General features: G+C 42.5%; 1 protein-coding gene across 3 annotated transcripts in view; it reads left to right on the top strand.

Moving 5' to 3' along the window:
• The window catches only part of BEAN1 (brain expressed associated with NEDD4 1), an 84,660-nt gene that overhangs the window by 16,606 nt on the left and 40,732 nt on the right, over positions 1 to 27,322 (top strand). For 2 of the 3 annotated variants that reach the window (XM_078380403.1, XM_078380404.1), the window contains one exon: positions 17,040 to 17,174. The exons of the other annotated variant lie outside the window; for it this stretch is intronic. In XM_078380403.1, coding sequence (XP_078236529.1) covers positions 17,040 to 17,174 — 135 coding nt within the window. The remainder of the gene's footprint in view (positions 1 to 17,039; positions 17,175 to 27,322) is intronic. 3 annotated transcript variants of the gene reach the window in all.

The raw sequence follows: 27,322 nt of genomic DNA, 5'->3' as shown, positions 1-27,322 counted from the left end.
TTCCCTTTCAGGTTTTTCTCAGTAAATTCTTTTCTACCAAAGATGTGAATTTTGCCACTCTCAGCAGCAAGAGTAGCCGCCATTCCACATATCCTGCAAAGGGAGAGTGAGATGCACACCCCGGTATGAGTGACCCTTCTTGTGTTGGTCAAGCTCAACTCAACGAGCATATGAACAATGCATATTACAATGCCCTCATACATATTTAAAATCGGTTGGCATTCAAGACATCTGAAAGAGCACCTTTTTCTGTTAGTGGGCTTGTGTGTGTGCTCTGGCCACAACCACTGAACAAGACTCAGCAGATGTCAGTTAGGAACAGGGCCTTCTAAGCAGCTCCATCCACCTTCTGCCACGTCCGCCTCCCCCCCCCCACGCATCCCTAGAGTGGGGAGGCTTTAGGCTTCTGGCTGTTTCAGATCTCATCTCCCCAAAGCCCCAGCCAGCCTAAACCAGGAGGAAGGGATTGCGGGCAGAGAATCTAGGCAAACACTGTGTGGAGAGCTACAGCTTCCCAGCTGAGCCCTTCCCTTCCCTTATTCTGTTCAATGTCAAGCTAAGACTTTCAAAAAGCTTTTAGTGACTGAGATTCAATCATTATGGAGTCTGATTGGCTTCTGGCTGCCCTTTTGTCTGGCCTGTTATTGATTATTCCGGTCTTGCTGCTGCTGTGTGAAATTTCCCTTCTGCAGGGGTGAAGCTTTTCTGCAAGGGCTCCAGTTGTGACTGGTCGCTGCATCTCCTTCCTGTTTGCAGGTTTACCAAGCTGTCCTGAGTATTCTGCATTTTATTCATTGCGTTAGCAGTAGTATTTTGCTTCTTTTGTTTTATTGCTCAGTTTATTATTTTTATCTGATACTATTCAAGGGAACCCACTGGGGTTCAGCTCTGGAGATAAATACTGTATAAATTATTAAATAACAACCGTAATAGGCTAGCTGCTTTTTCTCTGGATATCAAACAATTCAAGCCAACCAAATGGTGTTTAACAAGCTAAATACTATACATCCCACCACCTGTGTCTATAGCAGGCTGACTACCATGGCAGTTTCCAGTTTGAGATTACTTATTGGTTTGATTTTTTTTTTATTTTTTTTACATTTTAGTCTATTTTTCTCTCTTCCCCAGTCATTCAATGGCTGGAATTCTGTTGCACAACTTCACACCATATGACCTGATATCGCAGCACTATGATGAAGGGACTTCATCCTTAATGGAGGCTCAGTAGGGTGCCAAATATAATGTTTTAGGAATGCAGGTTATTGAGTTGTAGTTTAGCATTGCCATTTTTATTTTCTATTATCTTTTTTAAATTTGAGCTTGTTTTTCCTCTTGTTATTAGCTGGCCTAAGTCAAATTCTGAGGGAAAGATGGGGTGGTTAAAGAATCGAGTATACATAGTGAGTGTACAAACACTGAAAAGGATCAAAGAAATATCATACAAAAAACATAAGCAGCATTGAAAGCAGCGAGAGGGCAAGGAAGAGGGGAAGAGGCTGGGTGTGCGGGCGGTGGGAGGAGGAGGAGGAGGAAGAGGGGAAGCAGGCGGGTGGCGGGCGAGTGAGCGCGCAGCTGGCTCAGCGGTGCGGGGCGGCGGGCAGCCCAGCAGTGGGCTCTGGCCGCTCTGATCGACTGCCTGCCTTCCTGCCTGCCTTCCTCCCTGTCGGCGGCTCCTTCCTGGCCCAAATGAAGTGCACCCGGCGTATAAGACGACCCCCCCCCACTTGGAGGCATGTTTTTTGGGCTAAAAAAGTCATCTTGTACGCCGGCAAATACGGTAGTGTCCATTACCTCTGAGAATCAAAGCAGACATATAGCAAGCATAAGGCAGCCTAGTTGTGTAAAGGATGCAAACAAACCATCCAGGGCTGTAAATTGTTCAGTTTTAATTAATCTAAATTGCTTTGTACGTCATTATTATTGCTATTATTTTAAGTAATGCATTAGTCCAGGGTTGGGCAATTAATTTCTATAGGGGGCCACATGAAAAATCTGAACTGTGTTCGGGGGCCAAACCAACTTTACTTGAAAATAAAATGAAGTAGTAAGAGGCCCCCAATTTGTGGGTAGTAATAGCCTCCCATTGGGTGAGGCCCTGCGGTGAACGAACTACAAGGCTGACATAGTTAGCTCCCTAAACTTTTTAGGGAGTTAACTATGTGAGCATTGTAATTCGTTCTCCGCTTGGAGGGGGGGGAGAGAAAGAACCAACACTGAGTTAACTCACTTGTCCTCCATTCCCCCGCGGCCTTCCTCTCCGACTATCTTCTATCCCACGCAGGTGACGTGATGCATCAACACGTTGCCTGTGCAAGGATCGCTTCCAGCCTCTTGAGCCGCAGGCTCCCGCAGCCTGCGGCTCAAGAGTAACAGTCAAAACTCACGAGATCCCAGCGTCAGATCGCGCGGGTTTTGCTTACTGCCGTGCTGGGTGACCGGATCCCTATTTGTCTACTTCCATTTGCATGCTTTCGAACGGCTAGGTTGGCAGGAGCTGGGACAAGCGACGGGCACTCACTCTGTCACGTGGATTCGATCTTACGATTGCTGGTCTTCTGACCCTGCAGCACAGGCTTCTGCGGTTTAGCCCGCAGCGCCAGCCACGTCCTCTCATTTAGCCATTAACAATTGATTTTTCAAAGTTACTTGTTTGTTTAAAAGTGCCATGTTCATAATGCCCTGCTAATGCCTTATTTTTAGATACATTTTAATCATTTTTAAAATGGTTTAACCCCCACCCACCCCAGTAACTTCCAAATAATTTCTGAACACCATGTATGGGTGTGAAAGCTGAACCATAAATAAATCTGATAGAAAAAAATGATTTGTTTGAAATGTGATCCTGGAAGAGAGCTTTGTGCATACCCTAAAGTGCCAGAAAGACAAACAAGTGGGTCTTAGGCCAAATCAAATCTGAATTATCTCTGGAGGCATGGAGCTGAGTGGGTCGTACATCATGAAAAAGCAAGATTCTGTGGAAAAGGTAGTTTTTATGGGAAAGGTGAATGGGAGCTGGAAAAGAGGAAGACCAAATACAAGATGGATTCACTCTATTCAACAGGGAACTTATGCGAGGCTGTTGTTTGTGGATTATAGCTCTGCTTTTAATACCATTCTACCAAATAGGTTGTTTTTTAAAATGATCAACCTCGGATTACCTCAGGAGATCTGCATGTGGATAAAGGATTTTCTGACAGATAGGCCACAGTCAGTAAGGATGGGATCTCACCATTCTTCTACCCTGGTACTAAGTACAGGAGGTCCCCAGGGCTGCGTGCTAAGTCCCTTCCTCTATTCCCTGTACACACATGATTGCACCCCACTGTATAACACCAATGGAATTATTAAATTTGCGGATGATACGACAGTGGTGGGGCTCATAAATAAGAACAATGAGTCTGCTTATAGAAAGGAAGTACAAAGGTTGATACTTTGGTGTAAAGAAAATCATCTCACACTTAACATCAAAAAAACCTAAAGAACTCAGAATTGATTTTAGGAGGAAAAGAAATGTACATTTACCACTGTACATAAACGGTGAGGAAGTGGAGAGAGTTGGTAGTTTTAAATTTCTGGGTACTTACATCTCAGAGGACCTCTCATGGACTATAAATGCCAACATGCTAATGAAGAAGGCACAGAAGAGGCTGTATTTCCTGAGAATGGTCGGCAAGTTAAATTTATCTCAGCATTTACTTCTGTCATACTATCGTAGCACCATTGAGAGTGTCCTAACCTATGGCATTCTGGCATGGTTTGGGAGTAGCTCTGTTCGTTCGTTCGTTCGTTTAGTCGTTTAGTCGTGTCCGACTCTTCGTGACCCCATGGACCAGAGCACGCCAGGCCCTCCTATCTTCTACTGCCTCCCGGAGTTCTGTCAAATTCATGTTGGTTGCTTCGCAGACACTGTCCAGCCATCTCATCCTCGGTCGTCCCCTTCTCCTCTTGCCATCACACTTTCCCAACATCAGGGTCTTTTCCAAGGAGTCTTTTCTTCTCATGAGATGGCCAAAGTACTGGAGCCTCAGCTTCAGGATCTGTCCTTCCAGTGAGCACTCAGGGTTGATTTCCTTTAGAATTGATAGGTTTGTTCTCCTTGCAGTCCAGGGGATTCTCAAGAGCCTCCTCCAGCACCACAATTCAAAGGCATCAATTCTTCGGCGGTCTGCTTTCTTTATGGTCCAGCTCTCACTTCCATACATCACGACAGGAAAAACCATAGCTTTGACTATTCGGACTTTTGTTGGCAAGGTGATGTCTCTGCTTTTTAAGATGCTGTCAAGATTTGTCATCGCTTTCCTCCCAAGAAGCAGGCGTCTTTTAATTTCATGGCTGCTGCCTCCATCTGCAGTGATCATGGAGCCCAGGAAAATAAAACTTGTCACTGCCTCCATATCTTCCCCTTCTATTTCCCAGGAGGTGATGGGACCAGTGGCCATGATCTTAGTTTTTTTGATGTTGAGTTTCAGACCGTTTTTTGCACTTTCCTCTTTCACCCTCATTACAAGGTTCTTTAATTCCTCCTCACTTTCTGCCATCAGAGTGGTGTCATTGCATATCGGAAGTGGTTGATATTTCTTCCGGCAATCTTAATTCCGGCTTGGGATTCCTCCAGTCCAGCCTTCCGCATGATGTATTCTGCATATAAGTTAAATAAGCAGGGTGACAATATACAGCCTTGTCGTACTCCTTTTCCAATTTTGAACCAGTTTTTCCATGTCCAGTTCTAACTGTTGCTTCCTGTCCCACATATAGGTTTCTCAGTAGATAGATAAGGTGGTCAGGCACTCCCATTTCTTTAAAAACTTGCCATAGTTTGTTGTGGTCCACACAATCAAAGGCTTTTACATAATCAATGAAGCAGAAGTAGATATTTTTCTGGAACTCTCTGGCTTTCTCCATAATCCAGCGCAAGTTAGCAATTTGGTCTCGAGTGCCTCTGCCTCTTCGGAATCCAGCTTGTACTTCTGGGAGTTCTCGGTCCACATACTGCTGAAGCCTACCTTGGAGGATTTTGAGCATAACCTTGCTAGCGTGTGAAATGAGTGCAATTGTGCGGTAGTTGGAGCATTCTTTGGCACTGCCTTTCTTGGGATTGGTATGTAGACTGATCTTTTCCAATCCTCTGGCCACTGTTGGGTTTTCCAAACTTGCTGGCATATTGAATGTAGCACCTTAACAGCATCATCTTTTAAGATTTTAAATAGTTCGACTGGAATGCCATCACCTCCACTGGCCTTGTTGTTAGCCAAGCTTTCTAAGGCCCACTTGACTTCACTCTCCAGGATGTCTGACTCAAGGTCAGCAACTACATTGTCTGGGTTGTCCGGGATATCCACATCTTTCTGATATAATTCCTCTGTGTATTCTTGCCACCTGTTCTTGATGTCTTCTGCTTCTGTTAGGTCCCTCCCATTTTTGTCCTTTATCATGTCCATCTTTGCGCGAAATGTTCCTCTAATATCTCCAATTTTCCTGAACAGATCTCTGGTTTTTTCTTTTCTGTTATTTTCCTCTATTTCTTTGCATTGTTCATTTAAGAAGGCCCTCTTGTCTCTCCTTGCTATTTTTTGGAAGTCTGCATTCAACTTTCTGTAACTTTTCCTATCTCCCTTGCATTTTGCTTCCCTTCTCCTCTCTGCTATTTCTAAGGCCTCGTTGGACAGCCACTTTGCTTTCTTGCATTTCCTTTTCTTTGGGATGGTTTTTGTTGCTGCCTCCTGGACAATGTTACGGGCCTCTATCAAAAGTTCTTCAGGCACTCTGTCCACCAAATCTAGTTCCTTAAATCTGTTCTTTACTTCCACGGTGTACTCATAGGGGATTTGGTTTAGATTATACCTGAGTGGCCCAGTGGTTTTTCCTACTCTCTTCAGTCTAAGCTTGAATTTTGCTATGAGAAGCTGATGATCAGAGCCACAATCAGCTCCAGGTCTTGTTTTTGCTGACTGTATAGAGCTTCTCCATCTTTGGCTGCAGAGAATATAATCAATCTGATTTCGATATTGCCCATCTGGTGATTTCCATGTATAGAGTCGCCTCTTGTGTTGTTGGAAAAGAGTGTTTGTGATGACCAGCTTGTTCTCTTGACAAAAAAAGTCTGTTAGCCTTTGCCCTGCTTCATTTTGAACTCCAAGGCCAAACTTCCCTGTTGTTCCTTTTATCTCTTGGCTCCCTACTTTAGCATTCCAGTCCCCTAGATGAGAAGAACATCTTTCTTTGGTGTCAGTTCTAGAAGGTGTTGTAAATCTTCATAAAACTGTTCAATTTCAGTCTCCTCAGCAGTGGTGGTTGGTGCATAAACTTGGATTATTGTGATGTTGAAAGGTCTGCCTTGGATTCGTATTGTCATCATTCTATCATTTTTGAGATTGTATCCCATTACAGCTTTTCCCACTCTTTTGTTGACTATGAGGGCCACTCCATTCCTTCTATGGGATTCTTGCCCACAATAGTAGATATGATAATCATCTGAGCTGAATTCGCCCATTCCTGTCCATTTTAGTTCACTGATGCCCAGGATGTCGATGTTTATTCTTGCCATCTCCTGTTTGACCACCTCCAGCTTCCCAAGGTTCATAGATCTTACATTCCAGGTTCCTATGCAGTATTTTTCTTTGCAGCACTGGATTTTCCTTTCACTTCCAGGCGCGTCCACAGCTGAGCGTCCTTTCGGCTTTGGCCCAACCACTTCATTAGCTCTGGAGCTACTTGTACGTATCCTCCACTCTTCCTCAGTAGCATGTTGGACGCCTTCCGACCTGAGGGTCCCATCTTCCAGCGTCATATCTTTTAGCCTTTTGTTTCTGATCATGGGGCATTCTTGGCAAAGATACTGGAGTGGCATTGCCATTTCCTACTCCAGGTGGACTGCGTTTAGTCGGAACTCTCCACTATGTCCTGTCCGTCTTGGGTGTCCCTGCACGGCATAGCCCATAGCTTTTCTGAGTTACTCAAGCCCCTTCGCCACGACAAGGCAGCAATCCATGTAGCTCTGTAGCGGACAAAAAAGCTCTACAGAGAACCATTAAAATTGCCCAGAATATCATCGGGCTCCAGCTACCAACCCTGGATGACATCTTCACATCCCGCTGTCTTAGGAAATCACACAGCATCCTGAGAGACTCTTCCCATCCTGCTTATAACTTTTTTGAACTGTTACCATCTGGCAGAAGATATAGAACAATTAAGACTCGGACCACACGTTTTCTAAATAGTTTTTATCCCAGAGCTATAATTACAATTAATAATGAGCTTAAAGACCACCAGTAGTGAATAATTAGTTGGACTGTGTTACTTGGCCTGTGGTGTAGATGTTTGTATTTTTAGTGGGGGACTTTTAGTGGGTGGGGAGTGTTTGGGGAATTTTATGTGTGTGCATGTGTCTGGTCTCTGGGTGTCTGTGAATTTCGTTGTATGGGTATACAGTGGTGCCCCGCATAGCGAGGTTAATCCGTTCCGGATTAACCCTCGCTATGCGAAATCGTCGCTAAACGGGTAGGGGAAATGTATTGAAACGCATTAAACTTCGTTTAATGCGTTCCAATACCTTTGTTACTTACCCATTCAGCGAGGATTCCAAGTGCCGGCAGCCATTTTCGCGCCTTCGCTAAGCGAGGGCAGGGCGCGAAAACGGCTGCCGGCAGCCATTTCCGGGCTTCCGGCGGCCATTTTGGAACCGCCGATCAGCTGTTCGGCGGCTCCAAAATGGCCGCCGCAATACCCGATCTTCGCAATGCGGGTTTTCCCCATTGCGACGATCGTGGTTGTTTCCTTATAGCGATCCCGAAAAAGGGATCGCTATACGGAAACATCGCTATACGGTGCACTCGTTAAGCGAGGCACCACTGTACTGTGTATATACTTACAATGACAATAAATTATTATTATAAATTATTATTATTATTATTATAAAGGAAGCCACGCTCACAGGCAGAGTTGTTGAGAACAGGACGTTCTGGAGATGGCTCATTCGTAGGGTCTCTATGAGTCGGAAGCAACGTGATGGCACATCACAGCAACAAGGCGTTACTTTTTAGCTGCATTTTGATCCTTTTAAAGATGGCTGAAATCCCCCCCAAATAACTTCCAAACCTCAATGTTTTAGAAAGACAGCTAGTTTCAGAAAGATAACTAACAATTAACGGTATGCATAATATTTCAAGATAAACTTGGAAGCCTTTGAGTAAGATGTCAAATCTGGGAAATTCTAGAAAATACAAACCTCACCAGAAAGGCTCATCTCAGTGTCATCTTTCGACCCTCCCAAAGTATGCAACCTGCAATCAGCCGCCCTTTGAATGACTTGCATCACAGAAAGTGACTTTTCTTCTAGAAGTAGTACCATCCTCCCCAATGCCCATTTTCTGTAGAGAGAATGTTTTTATCAGCTTTCTCCTACTTTTATCTGTATGGATACCGAAAGAGACTGAGAATATTTTCTAGTTCTGTACTGAACTGTGATGTTATTCTGCTCTGAGGTGCCCTTAAACATCCACTATGAGGGTTGGCAGAGAAATATACTGCTTGTTGATACTCAGCTATGAGTCTGAGACGGCTATTAGTTCTTATTAAATGAGAGAGTGACCATTTCTCTGGGGAGATACATTTTCTGGGCCAAAAAGCCACAGCAGCAAAAACAAGAGGAACGAGAAAGCCATTTTTAGATTTTGTAAACAATGGCGAAGACCATACCCTAAAACAGTCTTTGTCAAAGGATGGGGTGTGTTTTCGGATTTTCTCATGGCAGAGCTCTTTCTTCAGACTCCTTTTTGAAGCCCCACCTTTAAGTGGATTTTGATTCACAAAAAAACTCACCCTAAAAAGAGCTTGTTACCCTTTAATGTGTTATAGTGTTTTTCCCTTTTGTCCCCTCTTCTACAGTATTTTCATTTTCACCTTAATTTTGTCAATATGATAAAAAAATACTAAACAATCAGCTACTTCTTCAAAAGCTCCCTTTTCTATTTTCAAAGGAGTAGCTATAAAAGTATATCCAGGGAAAAAATGAAAAACAAAACTGCTATGTCACTTTAAAAACTTTTTTTTATATTTCAATGTATTGTGTCCATAAAAGCTCACATTAAAATATAAAAGGTCGTCTTAAAGGTTCCACAGTGCCTTTGCTTTTTATTAATGAATTGTTGTGCTTTGTTGCTTTTAAATGTGTTTTTAGTATTGGCTTTGTTTACCGTTTTTGATAGGTTTAATTATTTTTAAATGTTTGTATACATAACTGTTTTCATCTTTTAAATATTGTCTTTTTTATGATGTGAGTCACCTTGGGTCCAATTTAATGAGAAAGGATAAAAATATTTTAAATGAAATTAAAAAATAAATATTCTTTGTTTTTCTTTGTTCTTTTTCTTTTGTTTTTGTCTGGATATACAGTGGTGCCTCGCTTTACGACGTTAATTCGTTCCAGCGAAATCGCTGTAGAACGAAAACATAAAGCGAAAATAAAAAAGCCATTGAAACGCATTAAAACCTGGTTAATGCGTTCCAATCGGCTAAGAACTCACCGTCCAGGAAAGATCCTCCATAGGGGTGGCCATTTTCGGGTGCCTGTGCAGCAAAAAATGGCTCCTAAACACAGCAGGCAGCCATTTTGAGTACCCGGCGGCCATTTTGAAACCCTGACGATCAGCTGTTTTGATCGTTGGGAAGTGAAAATCGGTTCCTGAAAGAGGGAACCGATCATCGCGCAGCAAAATTCCCCCATTCAAAATGTCCTTTTGCGATCGCAAAAACCTCATCATAATGCGGATTCGTTGTTAAACGGAGTGCCTGTCTTGCGAGGCACCACTGTACATGTTGTCTTTGGTTTAGTCCTCATCTTCAGTTGAGGTTGACCTGATGTGTTTACATTCATCCCTTTTTTTTTTTTTTTTTTTTGGATTCTCCATATCTTCTCCACCTACTTCTGCTACTGTAGTGGGTACATTTATCACTGGCCCCTGTTCGAGAACAATGTCACAGGTAGCAAGTAACACACCACCCACCTCCCTCTACAGCCATCCATTTTTACCTTTGTTTCAGTTTAGCATACTGTGATGACAGAATTAACTTTTTGAGGAGTTTATTCTTTACAGAATTGGTTCATGTAGAATTATCTTTTAAAAGGAAAAAATACTCCAAAGATTTTCTTCATGTGAACAATAAGCCAAAATTAAAGAACATTTTAAAAGGTGTGAAATTGACTAGACTGAGACAAGCTGTTTGTCCTTTGGTCTATTTCTGTATTGGCTTGTACAGAATTAGAAGTTGTGTTAGGAATTAAGAACAGGACAATTCAAGGAACAGTCTTTTTATCATGTTGAGTCTCCTCTCTGCCCCTTCATTGTGTCGATAAACTTATCGAGCGCTAGATCAGAGTCAATCTGAAGCCTTCACCCCTGTCTCTTTTTGCCCTTCTAGTAGGAACTTTTTATTAGCTGCAGTCATATAGACAGGTAGTTATTTATAAGTTTGTGCTAAGGCTGAAATTGCTCCGTAGGAATGATGGATTCAGGAACTGTTGTATAATGAATGAACTCCTAAGCTGCAGTTCTTAAGCTGCAGTTCAGGAAACCCAGTTAAATTCAGTGGGCCTTCTGAGTACAAAGGCACAGAATCATGCTGTTACTTGCTTAATTGTGCAGTTGTTACAGCTGTTACTTTTTAAAAAATTTATTGACTCTAAAATACACAAAAAATACAAAACTGTCAAATAAAAAAAATTAATACATTCAAAGGGACCCTTTGAAGACCTGCTGCATTTGTTTTATTTGTGATGTCCCATCCCGCATCCAAAACTGCATTGATTCTTTTGACAGTACGTGGCCCTTCCCTTTGTTGTTCTTAATCGTTTAGTTGTGTCTGACTCTTTGTGACCCCATGGACCAGAGCATGCCAGGCCAGTCTTTCACTCCCTTCCCTTTAAAGGTAAAGGTTAGGTAAAGGTTCCCCTTGACATTTTTTAGTCAGTTGTGTTCGACTCTAGGGAGTGGTGCTCATCCCTGTTTCCAAGCCATAGAGCCAGCATTTTGTCCGAAGACAGTTTGCGTTGTCACGTGGCCAGCACGGCTATACACAGAACGCTGTTTACATTCCCACCTTGGTGGTACCTATTTATCTACTCGCATTTACATGCTTTCGAACTGCTAGGTTGGCGAGGAGCTGGGACAAAGCGAAGGGAGCTCACTCCGTCGCGTGGAGTCGATCTTACGACTGCTGGTCTTCTGACCCTGCAGCACACAAAGGCTTCTGCGGTTTAGCCCGCAGCAACACCATTTCCCTTCCCTTTAATTAGTACATAATCAATAAAAGCTCTCCAAATATCTCTAAAGGTATTTTTGTTTGTCAAACCCTTTTCAAACTTAATTTCACAAGTTAGTGCATCATTAATAGCGTTATTCCATACTTCTTTATGCCATTAATTTAATTGAAATTCCTGCTGTGAAACTTGTTACTTTTATTGTTAAGTGTCCTGAATCCCATTTTGGAAAGCAATGTGTGATATAACTCTAAAAAGTTTTTTAAAAAACCAAATTTGTCGTACTGATCCAATTATTGCAACCCTAATTGATAGCCACCCATGCCTACTTAATTTAGATCTATATAATATTTCCACTGCAATGTGACTTGGACCCTACCATTCTTCTTCTTCCCTTTAATGCCTGCCTTCTTCCAGATTAACCCAGTTTTTTGCTGCCTTCAGATTCAAAAAAAGGTCTGTATTTACTCCTGTTGTTCCTTTAAAGATTATATCGGTCCCCAGAGTTCTCCTCTGGCAGAGTCAATTATTGCAGGACTGCTCTGTTTTGATAGCTTTGATACGCTTTTATTTTTGGATGCAGCTTCCATATGGATTGAAATGGACACGAAACCAAAGATTATTTTATAGCAAGGTGGAGGTGGAGTGACTACAGGAGCAAGGAGGGATTTTAAGAGGGCTTTAGAAACAAATAAGAGACCTTGTACAGAAAAGAAAAGAGGTAGGTCATCCTTGGATGTCAAGATTTATGCGGGCAAAAAAAGAAGGTGGTGAGGTTTGTTCTCTACTCACTGTGTTCAGGATCGCAGCCTATATTCTAGGCCCCGAACTGGAGGGCCAGCCTGTCATCTCCCATCCTTCTGAGCACTGACAAGTCTGTGCACAACTCGCCAACGGGTGACTTTCCTTCCAGGGTTCAGATCTCCTTCTTCCCAAATACCTTAGCGACTGCCGATAACAAAATTGAACAGTCTGAAACCAGCTGCTCACTGAAATTGTGGGATGGGAGATGTGCACACAGCCACGCAAAAGACAGAGTGCTGAAGCATGGTTTCTGTTTGCTTGTCAGTGTGTTTAATTCTAGGACTTTGTGCCATCTTTCATGGCAGAAAGCTGTAGTTGTTTAGGTGTCATTGTTCATGATTTGCAATTCTCCTCACAGCTGCTCCAGCAAAAAACGTCAGCACCCTCCCCATACATTTCTAAGAACCACCAGCTCTGACAACACACTGATTTGCTATATACCAGGCAGCCATGAGCTTGTACTGATCTGGAGTCTCAGCTTTGTACCAGGGCCTCATAATAAGATAATCTTGTTTTCTGTGCTTTTAGCACGCACTGGACAATGCTCTCTTAGCAGCTAGATTATTGGGGCAGTCAGCTAAAAGTTAGGATCATGAAAACAAGGAGCATACAATATATGTTTCCATACTGATGTTTGCAGGGATAATTGAAAGGATCAATTAACAAACAAGGCAAACTATTAAAAAAAGATTTCCCCAATCACTATGAAGAGTGATTGTCTCTACAGTAGACCATGTGCCTACAAATACCTAGTGTTTAGAAATATGTGGCATTCTGAGGCCTCTGCCCACAAGCCCACAATTAAAACATCAACCAACTACAGTGGTGCCTCGCTTGACAATGTTAATTCGTTCCAGCGAAATCGCTGTAGAGCAAAAGCATCGTCAAACAGAACGAAAAAATCCCATTGAAACGCATTGAAAACCTGTTCAATGTGTTCCAATGGGCTGAAAAACTCACCGTCCAGCGAAGATCCTCCATACGGCGGCCATTTTCGGTGCCTGTATAGCGAGGAATCCATCCTAGAAAACAGTGGGAGGCCATTTTAAAAGCCAGTGGGCATTTTGAAACCCGACAATCAGCTGTTTGCTGATCATCATAAAGCGAAAAATCGGTTCCCGAAACAGGGAACCAATCAACTTGAAGCGAAATTCCCCCATTTAAAACATCGTTTTGCAATCGCAAAAGTGATCACAAAAACGTTGACATAATGCAGATTCGTCATAGAGCAGGGTAATCGTCCAGCGGGGCACAACTGTATTATCTCCCAGCTTTCAGTTTGGGAGGAGAAACTATTAGTGTTTTGCAGCTGCCTGTCTACAAGCAGTGCCCCCCAGGGGAGGGGACAACTGAAATCACCTCTCTCTCTCTCTCTCTCTCTCTCTCTCTCTCTCTCTCTCTCTCTCTCTCTCTCTCTCTCTCTCTCTCTCTCTCTCTCTCTCTGTCTCTGTCTCTGCACGGTCTCAGAGGATCACTAGAAGGACGGACTGGTAAAGCACTTCCAAGTACTAATATTTAGTAAATCCTGGGAGGTTTGCCATAGGCAAACTTTTAATCAAGCTTTTAATTCTCCTGAAAAATGTATTCGTGAAGGCTTTCATGGCTGGGATCTAATGGTTGTTGTGGGTTTTTCAGGCTCTTTGGCCGTGTTCTGAAGGTTGTTCTTCCTAACGTTTCTCCAGTCTCTGTGGCCAGCATCTTCAGAGGACAGCACTCTGTGTTCTGGTGTAGTTTGCTTGGGAGTGGAGTATTTATGGCTGTGAGATTAGGCTTTGAAACAGTGAGAGGCTCCTGAAACAGCTGTGACATGGCCACAACTGATGATGCCGAGCATAACTTACACCAACAGGATTCTATCTAGCCTGTGTGAAAGAGCATGCAAGATTGTATTTTTCGTGAGAGCCCAAGGAAGTCAACCTACCCATCAGACTTTTGTTATTGCTAACGTGTTCCTAGATGCATTTAAGGGGTTACGAGAAAACATTGTGAAATACAGTATATTCCATGCTGGGTTCCAATCATCATGCAGAAGTAGGGGAAAGATAGACAGTCTGGCTCAGCAGGGGAACTTCCAGACAGGCACTTATCTTATATTAATTGAATTTATTACTTAGCCTTCTTCTGATTAAGGGCATTTGAGAACATAGATAAACAAAAAAAAAAAAATCACTAACAGATTCTCATTAGATACCCAGCTACTTTGTAAAGGGGTTAGGAATGAGCTTTCTTTTAATACAAATGGACCAAATTTACAGCGACGTTTATTATTTATTTATTTATTGCACTCATATCCTGCCTTTCGTCCAACAAGTTCAAGGCAGGATACATGACAGTCTTCTTCCCCACTTTATCCGCACAACGACTCAATGAAGTAATTGAGGCAGACAGAGTGTGAATGGTTTAGGATCACCCAGTGAGCTTTGTGATCCAGTGAGGATTAGGATTCAGATCCCCAAGTCGCAGTGTAACACTCTGACTACAGATAGCTCTTAAACAGCTCTGCACACTGGAATGCTATTCTTCTTCTGTATTTGTCAGGCTTAGCGGTGCAGTTCTCACTAAAACTTCTATATCATAGAATCAGAGAATAGTGAAGTTGGAAGGGGCCTATAAGGCTATCAAGCCCAAGCCCCTGCTCAAGGTGGGAATACAGATCAAAGGATATCTGCCAGGTGGTGTCTAAATTTCTCTTGAATACCTAAAGTGTTGGTCAAACCCTCATATAAAGCCAGATATAGTCAACCCTGGACTTATGAACTTAATCCGTTCTGGAAGTCCGTTTGTAAGTTGAAAAGTTCGTAAGTCGAAACCAAATTTTCCATAGGATGCATTGAAATTTAATTAATGCATTCCTATGGGGAAAAAATTTAAAACAAAGTCACTTACCAGGTATTATATTAGAGAAGGGGTGGGCAACATACAGCACCCAAGAGCCATTTTTGTGGTCCCAGTGCCCCAGCCTCACATTCCCTTCCAAAATTTTAAGACATTCCGTGAAAAAAATGCTCAGAAATTCCTCTTGTGCCTCCCAATCTTTTTAAAGTTTTAAATAAGCCCAATGTTGTTCAGCATTTTTATCAATGATTTGGATGAGGGTCTGGAGGAGGTGCTTATTCAATTCACAGACGGCACTGAACTCGGTGGGTTGGACAATGCTTCAGAGGACAGAATCAGGTTTCAAGAAGAACTTAAAAGTCTGGAGAACTGAGCCAAAACAAAATGATTTACAACAAAGAAAAATGTAAAGATGTTTAGGCAAATTAGATGCAAACATATGCAGTGGAAGACAGTTGACTTTACAATAATACATATGAAGAGGATCTAAGGGTATTAGTAGACCAGTGTGAGTCAACACTGTGATGATAACAGTACTGTACTGTATTTAGCTGCACTAATAAATGTATAGCATCTAAATCAAGGAAAGTAGTAGTACCACCCTATGGTGCATTCATCAGACCTCACCTGCAGTACTGTGTCCAGTTCTGGGCACCACTCTTTAAGAAGGATACTGAAAGTTGGAGCATGTCTAGATAGTGTGATCAGGATAATGAAATGAAGCTCAATAAGGAGTAATCGAGGGAGCTGGATATGTTTGTTCTTGTGAAGAGAAGACAGAGATATGATATGCTAGTCATATTCAGATATTTGAAGGAATGTCATGTGGAAAGATGGAGTGATGTTTTTCGATCCAAGTGTTGTGTGCCCATTATGGAGTTAACCCACATTATAATCTCTTTTTTGAGATCTTGTCCATGTTGCAATTGAAAATTCATTATTTTAATGTTGGGTCTTCTGGAATTGCCTTCCAGATAAATCGGCGTTTTGTTTGTTTCACTGATTCTCTCATCCAAGCTGCTTATCTTGGTCTCACTTGCTTCTGCCCTGTCTCCCACTTCCTTAACTTTCTGTTTGACAATTTTCAACTCAATTCCTACGATGTGTTTTTGAAGTTTATTAATGCTCATTTCAATAGACTTGGCTCGCGGCTCGCTCAAACTCCTGACTCATTTTACAGGACATGTCCTTCACAACCCGTGTCAGTTCGTCCATTGCTTCTTGCATATCTACAGCTTGGGATGGAAAGACTTTGCTCTCTCACTCCTTCTTTTCTAATGCAGCCTCCACCCTCCTCAAGTGTTCCAGGCTGCAATCCGACGGCTTGTCAGAAGTTTTATCTAAAGTTTTATCTCTTGTCCAAGCAGGAATTTTAACAGCCTTGTCCTTCCTCTTTGGCATAGAGAATAATAATTAGGAATGAATATTATTGTCGGAAGCTCTCATTAGAAGCAGGGCTCTAAAAACTCTAACAGCTTATTAGACTCAAAAACGAAAGCAGTATTGCACTCTAAATCAACATACCGGTAGTCTTTAAAGAGTTTAACTAGATGTACACATTCCTTATCTTTCCCTCTGAAGGTTTATGTAGAAAAAAACAGTCTTCAAAGGAAGGAATGCATTTTAAATGTTGTTTACCATATCGGCAATGCGGAAGTTTAGTTCTTAGCTGCCCATTCCTCCTGAGCAGAAGTGACATCCCTAAAGCCCAAGGCCCAAATAACGCAAAACACAGCCACTAATGTCTAAACCGCTGGCAACAAAAGTGAGAACACCCCTAAGTAACAATGTCCAAATTGGTTTAGACATTAGTGGCTGTGTGTTGCATTATTTTGAGGGGACAGACATTTACACTGTTACACAAGCTGTATACTCACTGCTTTACATTGTAGCCAAGTGTCATTTCTTCAGTGTTGTCACATGAAAAGATATACTAAAATATTTTCAAAATGTAAGAGAGTGTACTCACTTCTGTGATATACTGTACCAAAACAAAACCCAGGCCACTTAGCACTTTGTCCAAGCTGACAACCTGGTCACAATCCCCAACCAAATCATCAAGGGTGTTGCTTGTTCGTGTATTTCCCAGCTTCCACTTACCTCTCTCTCTCTCTCTCTCTTTCTTCTTTTTCTTCCCTGTCCCCAGATGAACAGGATATCCTGCCTTGTAAAAAAGAGGAACTTCAGTGTGGCAATGGGCTCTGCTTGATGAACCATCTGCATTGCCACTACAAGAAGGACTGTGGCAAAGATTATGTATCCATCACGGTGACATGCTCAGGTGAGTGATCCTTCAGCGAATCAGTACTATTCACAATCACCAAGGGTCATACCTGACCCACAGTGGTTTGGTCATTATTCCTGCAGGTCCTGATCTTTATTGCCATTCACTCAAGCATAGGTAGTGGGGGCAGTGTTAGTTAGAATCATCTCTACCGAGTAGGGACTAATCTTTAATAAATGTGCAAGAAAAGAATCATGTGGCCTCCTTGGACAAGATCATTTTATAATGCTGGGACTGTATGCTCCTCCGTGATAAGAATACCTCTCATAAAAAGATGACATGTTAAGAAGTAGCTCTGTAGGTCTACCCTTCCATCCTTTTGATGTACTAACTGACTGAAAACATGGAGCTTTGGACATGGCGGCATGCAATCAGGTGACACCATCACGGTTGGGATTCTGAATTTATTATTACTGCTCAGGCGTGCAGCAGTAGATATTGTGCAACAGCCCAATTCAAGCTTCCAAATAGGGGTTCCCCAAACTGGACCCTGGATCACCAAATCTGGTACAGATGTAGCAGACAGGTCACTTGCTCCGTATTGAATGTGTTGTTATTTTAAAGTAAAGCTGTTTTACAAAGACCTCCGGCAACCTTCTCTGTCTACAGATTTAAAACAGATCAAATACACTTAAAAGACCAAACTTGCTTACCTTGAAAGAGAATGATTAGTCCCACCCACCTCTTTTTTTGAAACATAACTTAATTATGCTGTCCTTATAATTTTTAAAATTAAAATCAGGTTAGCTACTGTACATTATTTGTGGCTTCTTATTTCCATGCTATGATGAGAGATAAAAAATAAAGCACCTTATTTCATGTGCAGACACATCTGCTGAACTGAACTCACATGCGTCTGATGACGGGGATTCCAATCCACAAAAGTTGATGCCTCAATAAATGAATTCCTTTTTATAGAGCCACAAAAATCCCTTCTTTTTCCTAGAACAGACTAACATAGGTAAGGAAATGATTCTGTATTGCAGCCCCAATGGGAAGCCCACAATATTCATTATTAAGACTATGTTAGTTCATAAGTAGTACTTATGTACAGATGATATTGTTCCCATCTACCTGCCTGGTCAATATCCTGTGACTAGCTCTTGCGAAACTGAGAGCAGGATACTTCTACAAGGTTTTCCAGTGGGTGGGCTGCCAAGCCTGCCTATTTGATTCAGATGCTGCTCAGAGTTGTGTTCCTTTGTGTTAGTTGTTCTGTCACACTAATATCAGCCAATCTGTTTGTCACAATCAGCTGAAGGTTGAATACTTCCAGCTGTGCTTGGTCTGGGAGATAGGAGCAAGTTTAATTCAAATGGCATGGATGGAAAGACAGCCTCTAATAAATAACTGACTACTGGTGGAGATCAGCACTCATGAACGAGAAGCAACTTCAGGCCAAACAATTGGTATTTATAGACTTTATTTATAAAAGGGAATTTTTTTTACACAGTGTAAAAACAGTAAGCGAAACATAAAATATGTAGCCTTAAAAACCCAGAATGTACTCCTGGGAAATAAATTATAGTTACAAAACAGGTAGCTATTTATTCATTCTAAATAAATGCACCTTATTAATATTCCATCTCTCTGCCAAAACTAAGACTCAAGGTGGCTCGCAACGATATTAGCGTAAGAGGTACAGATGAAAAAGACAAAAATATTACAATATTAAAACACAATTGAACTAAAAGCAATTTAGAACACATCAGTAGAAAGGTACTGTGAGGTGCCAAATGTTCACATGAATAAAAAGCCTGTATCTGCTGGTGAAAGTGTATTTCCCTGAATATTGTTTTAAAATTACTGTAGGAGAAAAGTGCAAAGCAATTTTGCGAATACACATTTACCAAGGACAATTGTGTCGTGTGGAGCTTCGCTAAGATAGAGGCTTGCTTGTCAGGTTCTGTCTGTGCAGGCCTGGAGATGCCAGCAGAGTCCCTGGAGTCCTTATAGAAATAAACAGGAAGAAGCTGTTGACAGGGTGATTAATAGCTTCCTGCTGTTATTTCCCTTTTCTTTCTCTCTCTCTCTGTCTCTCTGCCTGTAGAAGCAGGCTTTGTTTTTTCCTCTCATCTTTTTCACATCATTTGTGTTTCACTCAATTCACCTTTTCTATCCATTTCTTCCAGAACTAAGAAGCATTGTTATTTTTTTGTTTGTTTGACAACCGCCAGAATTCCTACGGCCATGCGTGCTGGACAATTTTGCAGTACCAAAAAAGTAACACGCCAAGCTCTGACTTCCTTCTTTGGCTTTTTGTTCCCTTGTGTCCCTCACTTTTCTTTTCTGAAACTGAAACTTGAATGAAGTAATAATTCATCTTGAGTGGTTTCCACATCATGCTTGCTTATGCTCCTTAGTTCTCTCACCTTTACTCTTTCAGTGATTCCATGTTGGTGAACATAAGCTTAGTACTCCATTTACTTGTTGCTCACTGGCTCTTTGAGTTTTTTTGTTTTCCCTTTATTTAACTATTACCTTCCACCTTTCTTTACATTCCAGTCCCTAGGTCTTTTTGTTCAGAACATTTTTTGGAGTATGTAATTGTGTGTATACCCAGTGTGATGTAGAGGATAGAGTGATAGACTAGGACTCATGAAGTGGGGGATTCAAGTCCCCACTCAGCCATAGACACTCACTGTGGGTGTAGAATTGGTAAAACCACTCCTTAAATATCTCACTTACCTTGAAAACCCTACTGTTAAGGTCCCTATAAACCTGTCCTGACTTGACAGCACATAACCAGAACAAATTGTTATGCACCAAGAAATGTAGGTATGTTAGGGGAAAATGCACACAAAATGCATGGAAATGGTGCAGTTATTTTTTTAAAAGATCACAAGCAAAAGCAAAAATGACATGAAATGAGCATAAGATGGGGGAAATGAGAAATTGAATCATCCACCCCTAGAGACTGTGGATCCGCCCTGATCACTCAGTTATTAATGGGATCCAGATTGATTGATACAGTTCTTTCCATGTGGGGCTGCCTGAATGATAACTGAAAAATTACTGAATGTTGTAGCTGCTGGCACAGTGGTAGCAACAGATCACTCAGAGAGTATTACATGAGTCCCGTATCACTCTTATTGGTTATCACTCTGTTTCCTGGCTCAATCTTAGCCACTGCTGTTGACTTTTAGAGGCCCCAAGCTAGATTCCCTTAAGGACCATCTTTGTCCATATGAACCTTGATTAGTCCTCAAGAGCAGTGTTTCTAGACTGTGGTTGAGACAGGACCTTTTCTGTGGTGTCACCACAGTTCCTTAACTCTCTCTCAATAAACTCCCTCTTTACCCTTTTTTCAGAAAGAAGTTGAAAACTTTGTTTGTAATCCCAGAAGGTATTTTGTATTTGATTCCTGTGGATTTAAACTGGTTTTCCCAGTTTCAGAACCACCATGTTTTACATTTTCTACAGTATTCTTTGAAACATTTTCATTGTTTCTATTGCTCTTCTATTTCTTCATGAGCCATTTGAGGGGAAATATTATTGAAAAACAGGTTATAGAAACACTGAATATCAGGGAAAATCCAAAGAAGAACAAAACAAGACAAAAATGTGGCACCGTAAAGACTCTTATATTTTAATGTGGGCTTTCATGGACACATCCACTTCGTAAGACATATATATGGAAACAGAATTAAATATTGAATGAGATATCAGTTTCATACTAAATACTGGCTGGCTGTTGGATGTATGTTAATTTATATGCAGTAATTTATGGCTTCTATTGTTTTATGGTTATGTTGTAAAAATTCCTCAGGAGACAGAAAACAGACACCAGGCTTGGGTAAAAATAAGAGGGGAAAGAGAAGGGAGAGGGGTGGGGGTGGGGGTTGAAGATTGAGAATTCACGTCAAACTCAGGATGTAGAGAAAAAGAGATTAATTATAAAGGTGAAAGAAGATAGCAGAGGAATCACATGGGTTAATATACAGAATATTGACAGTTTTTGCCTTTGAGCCTTTTGGTGAGAGATAGGCTTGGTAGTTGTGAAGAAAACAACAGTGGCAGTATATAATAGCAGAAGAATTACAGCTGGTAATGGCTTAAGAAACCTAGGCTTATATTCAGTCCATTTATATGGGTGTCCGTCATGCATATAAATTTTATCTCAGCTGCTTCCTTCTATGTACTTGATATGTAATGATTCTGTTCTAAAATAGCGACTTTCAGATCTTCCACAGAGTGTCCAGATAGATTGAAATGGTTGGGGACAGGTTTGGTGTTTTGGTTTCTGATGTCAGATTTGTGACCATTGACCCATTTTCATAGAGATTGTCCTATTTGTCCTATGATGGCATAGACCACATTAGTTGAAGAGCAAGTGAAACTACCTTTGATATTGTGTGTGGCATTGTTGGGTCCTGTAATTGTGTTGCCAGAATAGATGTATGGCCCAAGTTGGTATCTGGGCCTGTGGCAGGGTTTAGTCCCCCTGTCTGTGTTGCTGTTTTGTGGTCCATATTGTGTTAGTATTTGCTTGAGGTTGGGGAGTTGTCTGTAAGCAAATATGGGTCACCCACCAAGGGCTTTGGAGAGAGTGGGGCATTTTTGTCAAGGATGGGCTGGAGATGGTTTATGATGTGTGTGAGTGGTCTCAATTGTGGACTGTAAGTGACAACTAGCGGTGTTCTGTCATTTTGTCCTCTGGGTCTGCCTTGCAATAAGTTACTTCTGGGCATGTGTCTCGCTTTGTGGATTTGTTCCTTAATCATATGGGGTGGGTATTGTAGTCTGAGGAAAGCATTTTTTAGATCCTTGAGTTTAGGAGTCCTGTAGGTTGGAGCAGATGCGATTGTATCTGACACAAAATTAGGTGGATTAACGAATATCCTGGAAGAAAGAAACAAAATTCAAAATGATCTAAATAGGCTGGAGCATTGGGCTGAAAACATGAGATTCAATAGAGATAGGTGAAAAGTATTGTACCTGGGAAAAAGAAACCAAACACCACAGTTTCAAGATGGGAGCAATAGCAGCTCAGCAATCATATGAGCAAGAAGAATCTTAGAATTGTTGTAGATCACAAGCTGAATATGAGCCAACAGTGTGATGTGGCTACAAAAAAGGCAATTGCTACTTTACGATGCATTAACAGAAGTATAGTTTACAAATCCCGCGAGGCGCTAGTTCCCCTCTATTTGGCACTAGTTAGGCCTGATCTTGAGTACCATGTCCAGTTCTGGACACTGCACTTCAAGAAGGATGCCAACAAATTGGAACAAATTCAGAGGAGGGCGACAAGAATGATCAGGGTTAGGGTTGAGGACCAAGCCTTATGAGGAAAGACTGAAAGAACTGGGCATATTTAGCTTTGAGAAAAGAAGACTGATCGCACTTTTCAAATACTTGAAATGCTGTCATACAGAGGAGGGGCAGGATCTGTTCTCGATCATCCTTGAGTGCAGGACATGCAACAATTGTCTCAAATTAAAGGAAGCCAGATTTCGGATGAATATCAGGAAAAATGTCCTAACTGTTAGAGCAGTACGGCAATAGAAACAATGACCTCACAAGGTGGTGAGTGCTCCAATGCTGGAGGCATTCAAGAGGAATTTAGACAACCACCTGGCAGATATCCTTTGATTTGTATTCCTGCACTGAGCAGGGGATTGGACCTGATGGCCTTACAGGCCTCTTCCAACTTCATGATTCTGTTCTATTCTAATCTTAGGGCTTGGCTGTATACGATGGAATTTGTTGTGCGTTCAGGATGGAAGCTGGAAGACTGCAGGTAGGTCAGTGGATTTCCAGTACAGCATGGTGCTAGGATGTTCATGTTGCAGCTTCACAGTGGTGTCCAGAAAATGTGCCTGTTGCACTCTTTGTTCCAGGGTGAGGTTAATGGTTGGGTGAAAGTTCTTGCAATCCTGGTGGAATTTTTCTGGGGATTCCTTTCCATGGATCCAGATCAGAAAAAAAGTCATCAGACAGGGGAGTGACTTTTGGTTGCAACCGTTCAGAAAGTGTTGTTCTAGGTCAGCCGTGAATGTGTTCGCATATTGTGGGGCCATGCAAGTGCCCGTCGCGGTTCCGTTGATCTAGAGGTAGGTTTTATTGTCAAAGGTGAGATAGTTGTTTGTGAGTACAAAGTCACAGAGGATAGTGATTATGTGGGCTTCCTTGTTTTGGATGGGTTTGTGAGAGCTTGTAGTCTGTATTTGTGTAGGATGTTAGAGTGCATCTGCACCTATTGTAGCTAGGATTGAGTTGTCAGGAAGGTGGTGTGTGAACTGACATTTCCTTAGGAAGTCTGTAGTATCTGTTACGTTGATGCATTGGTGGCATAAGGTTTGAGGATGGAGGCCAAGTATCCAGATACCCCAACTGGGATGATGTTGATGCTCAATACAATGGTTCTTCTGGCATTTCCTGGTTTATGTATTTTCAGTAGGAGGTAGGAGGTTGCTGGTTGAGCTTCTTACGGTGTGTTTGGCAGGATTTCTTCACGTGTGTTTCCAGTAAAGTCATGAGGTTCTGTAATTCCTTTTGGGTATTTTGTGGTTGGGTCTGTGGTTAGGGGCTGGTAAAATTCAGTGTCGGACAATTGTGTCTCAGCCTCCTGTGTGTAGCTTGATTTCTCCATGACAACCATCACACCACCCTTGTCAGTTTCTTTGATCACTATGTTGGGATTATTTCTAAGGCTATATATAGTGTCACACTCTCTTTTGGTGAGGTTGTATGTTAAGTCTAGTCTCTTAACATATGTCAGCATATCTCTGATGAAGTATACATGTCCACGAAAGCTCACATTAAAAGGTACTATTTAGTCTCCAATGTGCCACATATTTTTGTCTTGTCTTGCTTTGTTTCTTTGGATTTTGCCTGATATGTTCGCACAGACTAAAACACGGCTGCCTCTTCCAAAATGACAACATTGAATATTTAGGCAATGCATAATGAATCATTGAGTCTACTGTCACTACAATGGTGATGGCTTTCAAAAGAAGTGAACGGATTCATGGAGAATGTTTCACCAGCCGTAATTAATCATCATAGTTTCCTAATCGATGTCCTGTTTTATTACTAGGAGCTCTCCAGTGAGGCAAGGTTCAGGCAATTCAGAATCAGCAATGAGCTGTCTAACACGGGCTACCAGCCAGACAAGAAACTGTCATATTTATGGGACAATGGCTAGCCTTGCTCTTATATTTTGCTCATACAAACAGCAACGGGTATGAAGAGGAGACACGTAGGCTGTACCTAAGAGCAAGTACTCAGTTTCCCCAGGGTTCCTGGTCTCCTGTGAGGCTTACACACAAGGCGAAACCCCTCCATTTCCAATTATTTGCTGTTTGTGTGAGCAGAGTGACAAGGAAAGGCTAGGTGTCTTCTCCTGTAGCCATGTCAATATTTCTTGGTTACCAAGTGTCTGAGTAGATCTTAGGTGTTCCTTCAGCACTGGCTGTGGGGAAACCATGGATTTCCAGTTTTAGAAGAGGTAGCCGTGTTAGTCTGTGCAAGCATGTTAGGCAAAAACAAAAGGAAAATAAAAAAGACAAAAACATTATGGCACCCGAAAGACTATAATGTTTTACTGTAAGCTTTCATGGAACTTTGACCACTTCTTCAGACGTATGAGGTAGAGTACAGAGATCGCACAGTAAAACATTCATGTCAGGCTCTACAGGACAGTAGTGTATGGTTGCGTTTTATACCCACAATTGACTTCACAGTGTTTTGCTGGCTTTAAGGTGTCACAATGTTTTTGTCCTTTTTTTTGTTTTTGTTTTTGTTTTTGCCTGATATGGATTTCCGGGTGTTGTAGACCGCAGCTCTTAACAGCTCTAACCCTCACAGCCAATGGTGGAGTGGTGTAATAGTTGCCAAAAACATCTGAAGTGCCATATTTTTTCTCACCTGTGGTCTAGGACTTTGAAGGGTCAGACTCATAGCTAGATTTTTTTTGTTCCAGTGCCTTTCTTGTCATGTCATCACAGCACCGATCCAGAGTACTTGAGGAACGAGGTATTCTCCTCATGTCTAGTGTTCAAGGAAAGTTGTCCTTTTCCTGTCACTATTGTCTCTGCCATTTTCATTGCCGTTCCCACCCCTACAGTCCCAAGGAAGAATTTGATGTCTCCAAAGTGAGGGAATGAGATCAATCCAGATTCTGTTAGTTCCTCCATACCTGCAACTTCTTCTCATCAGAGTATCTAGCCAGGCGGTGAGCTTGGAGGAAATGTTGGTCTTCACTGACGCCCAGGACCCCTGTTTGCAACTCTTTCTCTCTGAGGTCCTATATGGTTCCAATCTGCTCCTGTAAGGAAGGGTGGTGGGACAACAACAACAACAAAAAAGCAAAACAAACCCATTATGTTTGGAGGCTCTAAATATCTGAATCTCAGCTTCTGGAGGAGGACGGTGGTCACCTTTGTAGCCAACGTAAAGAGATACTAAGGGTTCTCAGCAGTTGACTACGTGAGATCTGGTCTGACCCAATAAGGCAGTTCCTGTCTTCTTACATGTTTACGCCTTCCCGAAAACATGACCGTGAGCAGCCCCCACACCACTGAGAGTAGTTGCCGAAACAGACGCCTTTATTGAGCAACAGAACTTTTAAAAGGCCCATTAATATAAAACTGGTAACTCCAGCCAGGCCGTTGACTTGATTCCCTCAGTCTTTGGTGTAGGGCCCCATGTATAGTCTCTTACTGGGGGAAGGGGGGCCCTGCCTCCTCTATCAGGTCAAGGACCCCTCACAGGTGGGCCCATTGGAGGGTTCCACAACAAGAAAGGAGTTGGATATGTGTTGTCAAGTGTCCCAGGAGGTGAGTGGCAAAGGCTTTCTCCCCAGCCACTCCTCCAAGGTCCCTGCCAGCCCATAGGTGCATTAATCCTCTCAAGGGACATGGCTGAACGCCATACGAACCTGGCTGGCAATTACCACAGAGCAGGTGGGGAGGTGTGAGAGGCTGGCCTTCTTGGGATCAGGCTGGCTGTGGGGCTTCTCTGGCAAGGTTGCTGCCCCCCCCCCCACCGGGCTTCTTCTGTGGTGACGAGCCTGCTGCTGGTTCTCAAGCCTCTCGGTGCCTTGCCTGGTCCCGGCGGACCCAGGAGGCTTCCCCCAGTGGCACAAGCCGCTCAACCCAATAGCCCGTCTGTAGACCATCTCCTCCCCAGCCTTCAACCTCTCCAGTGGTATCAGCACCTCCCGAGCCTCACACACCTCCCAACCCATGACGTCCACCCAACAGTCCTCCTCTCCCGTCTCCTGCCCCTCAAATCCAAGCCTGACCAGGGCCACCCCTGCAGCCTTAAGGACATCATCCACCTCTCCCTCGCCAATGCCCCCATCCATAGGTGAGCTGCAGGTAGGGAATCCAGCCAGCATTCTCTGAGAGGTGGGGAGCCCACTCTCACGGCTAGGGGGACCCTCGCCGGTCCCACAAGGGCTTGCTTTGAATTCTTCAAAGCAAGCAATTTATTTTACTGCCCATTCCCAAAGTATGGAGAGAACACTGAAGAATAACAGATCAAGAATTCGAATGCCTACACCTGAAGCAGGTGCTTTCATTTCGCACAGTTGATTCCTGGAATGCATTCATTCTTGATTAACAGACGGAATGAATAGTTTCTCCAATTCACTGAGACAAAGCAGGAAGCCAGGCGGTGATGCCTGTATGCTTAAGAGACATTACCAGAAAGAGGATATTCACATCGCATCCCAGCAGCTGATTAATGACAGAATAAGATTGGAGGTAACATACAAATCACCACCGCTCTGCTGAGTCATTAACTTAATATCCTGTGTTCATTTATTTAATGGCTAGAAGAATGGTTTTGGTGTGTGTGTGTGTGTGTGTGTGAGAGAGAGAGAGAGAGAGAGAGAGAGACTCTGTGTGTGTGTGTGTGTGAGAGAGAGAGAGAGACTGTGTGTGTGTGTGTGTGTGTGTGTGTGTGTGTGTGTGTGTGTGTGTGTGTGTGTGTGTGTGTGTGTGTGTGTGTGTGTGTGTGTGTGTGTGTGTGTGTGTGTTTAAAGACACCAGACTTCTCGTTCTCTTCTTAGAAAAGATTCCCCTCCCACCTTTTGGTTACTGAGAACATGTTTGAAGAGAGATAATTCAGGAAGGTGGAATTGCCGAGGTACTTCATTAAATAGAAATGGGGGTGCTATCTGGCAGTTAAACAAT

Source organism: Pogona vitticeps, chromosome 10 (assembly GCF_051106095.1).
Source record: "Pogona vitticeps strain Pit_001003342236 chromosome 10, PviZW2.1, whole genome shotgun sequence".
In the NCBI taxonomy this organism is placed as follows: Eukaryota; Metazoa; Chordata; class Lepidosauria; order Squamata; family Agamidae; genus Pogona; species Pogona vitticeps.
The sequence above is the reverse complement of the archived record's forward strand: the minus strand, read 5'-3'. Positions and strand labels throughout refer to the sequence as shown.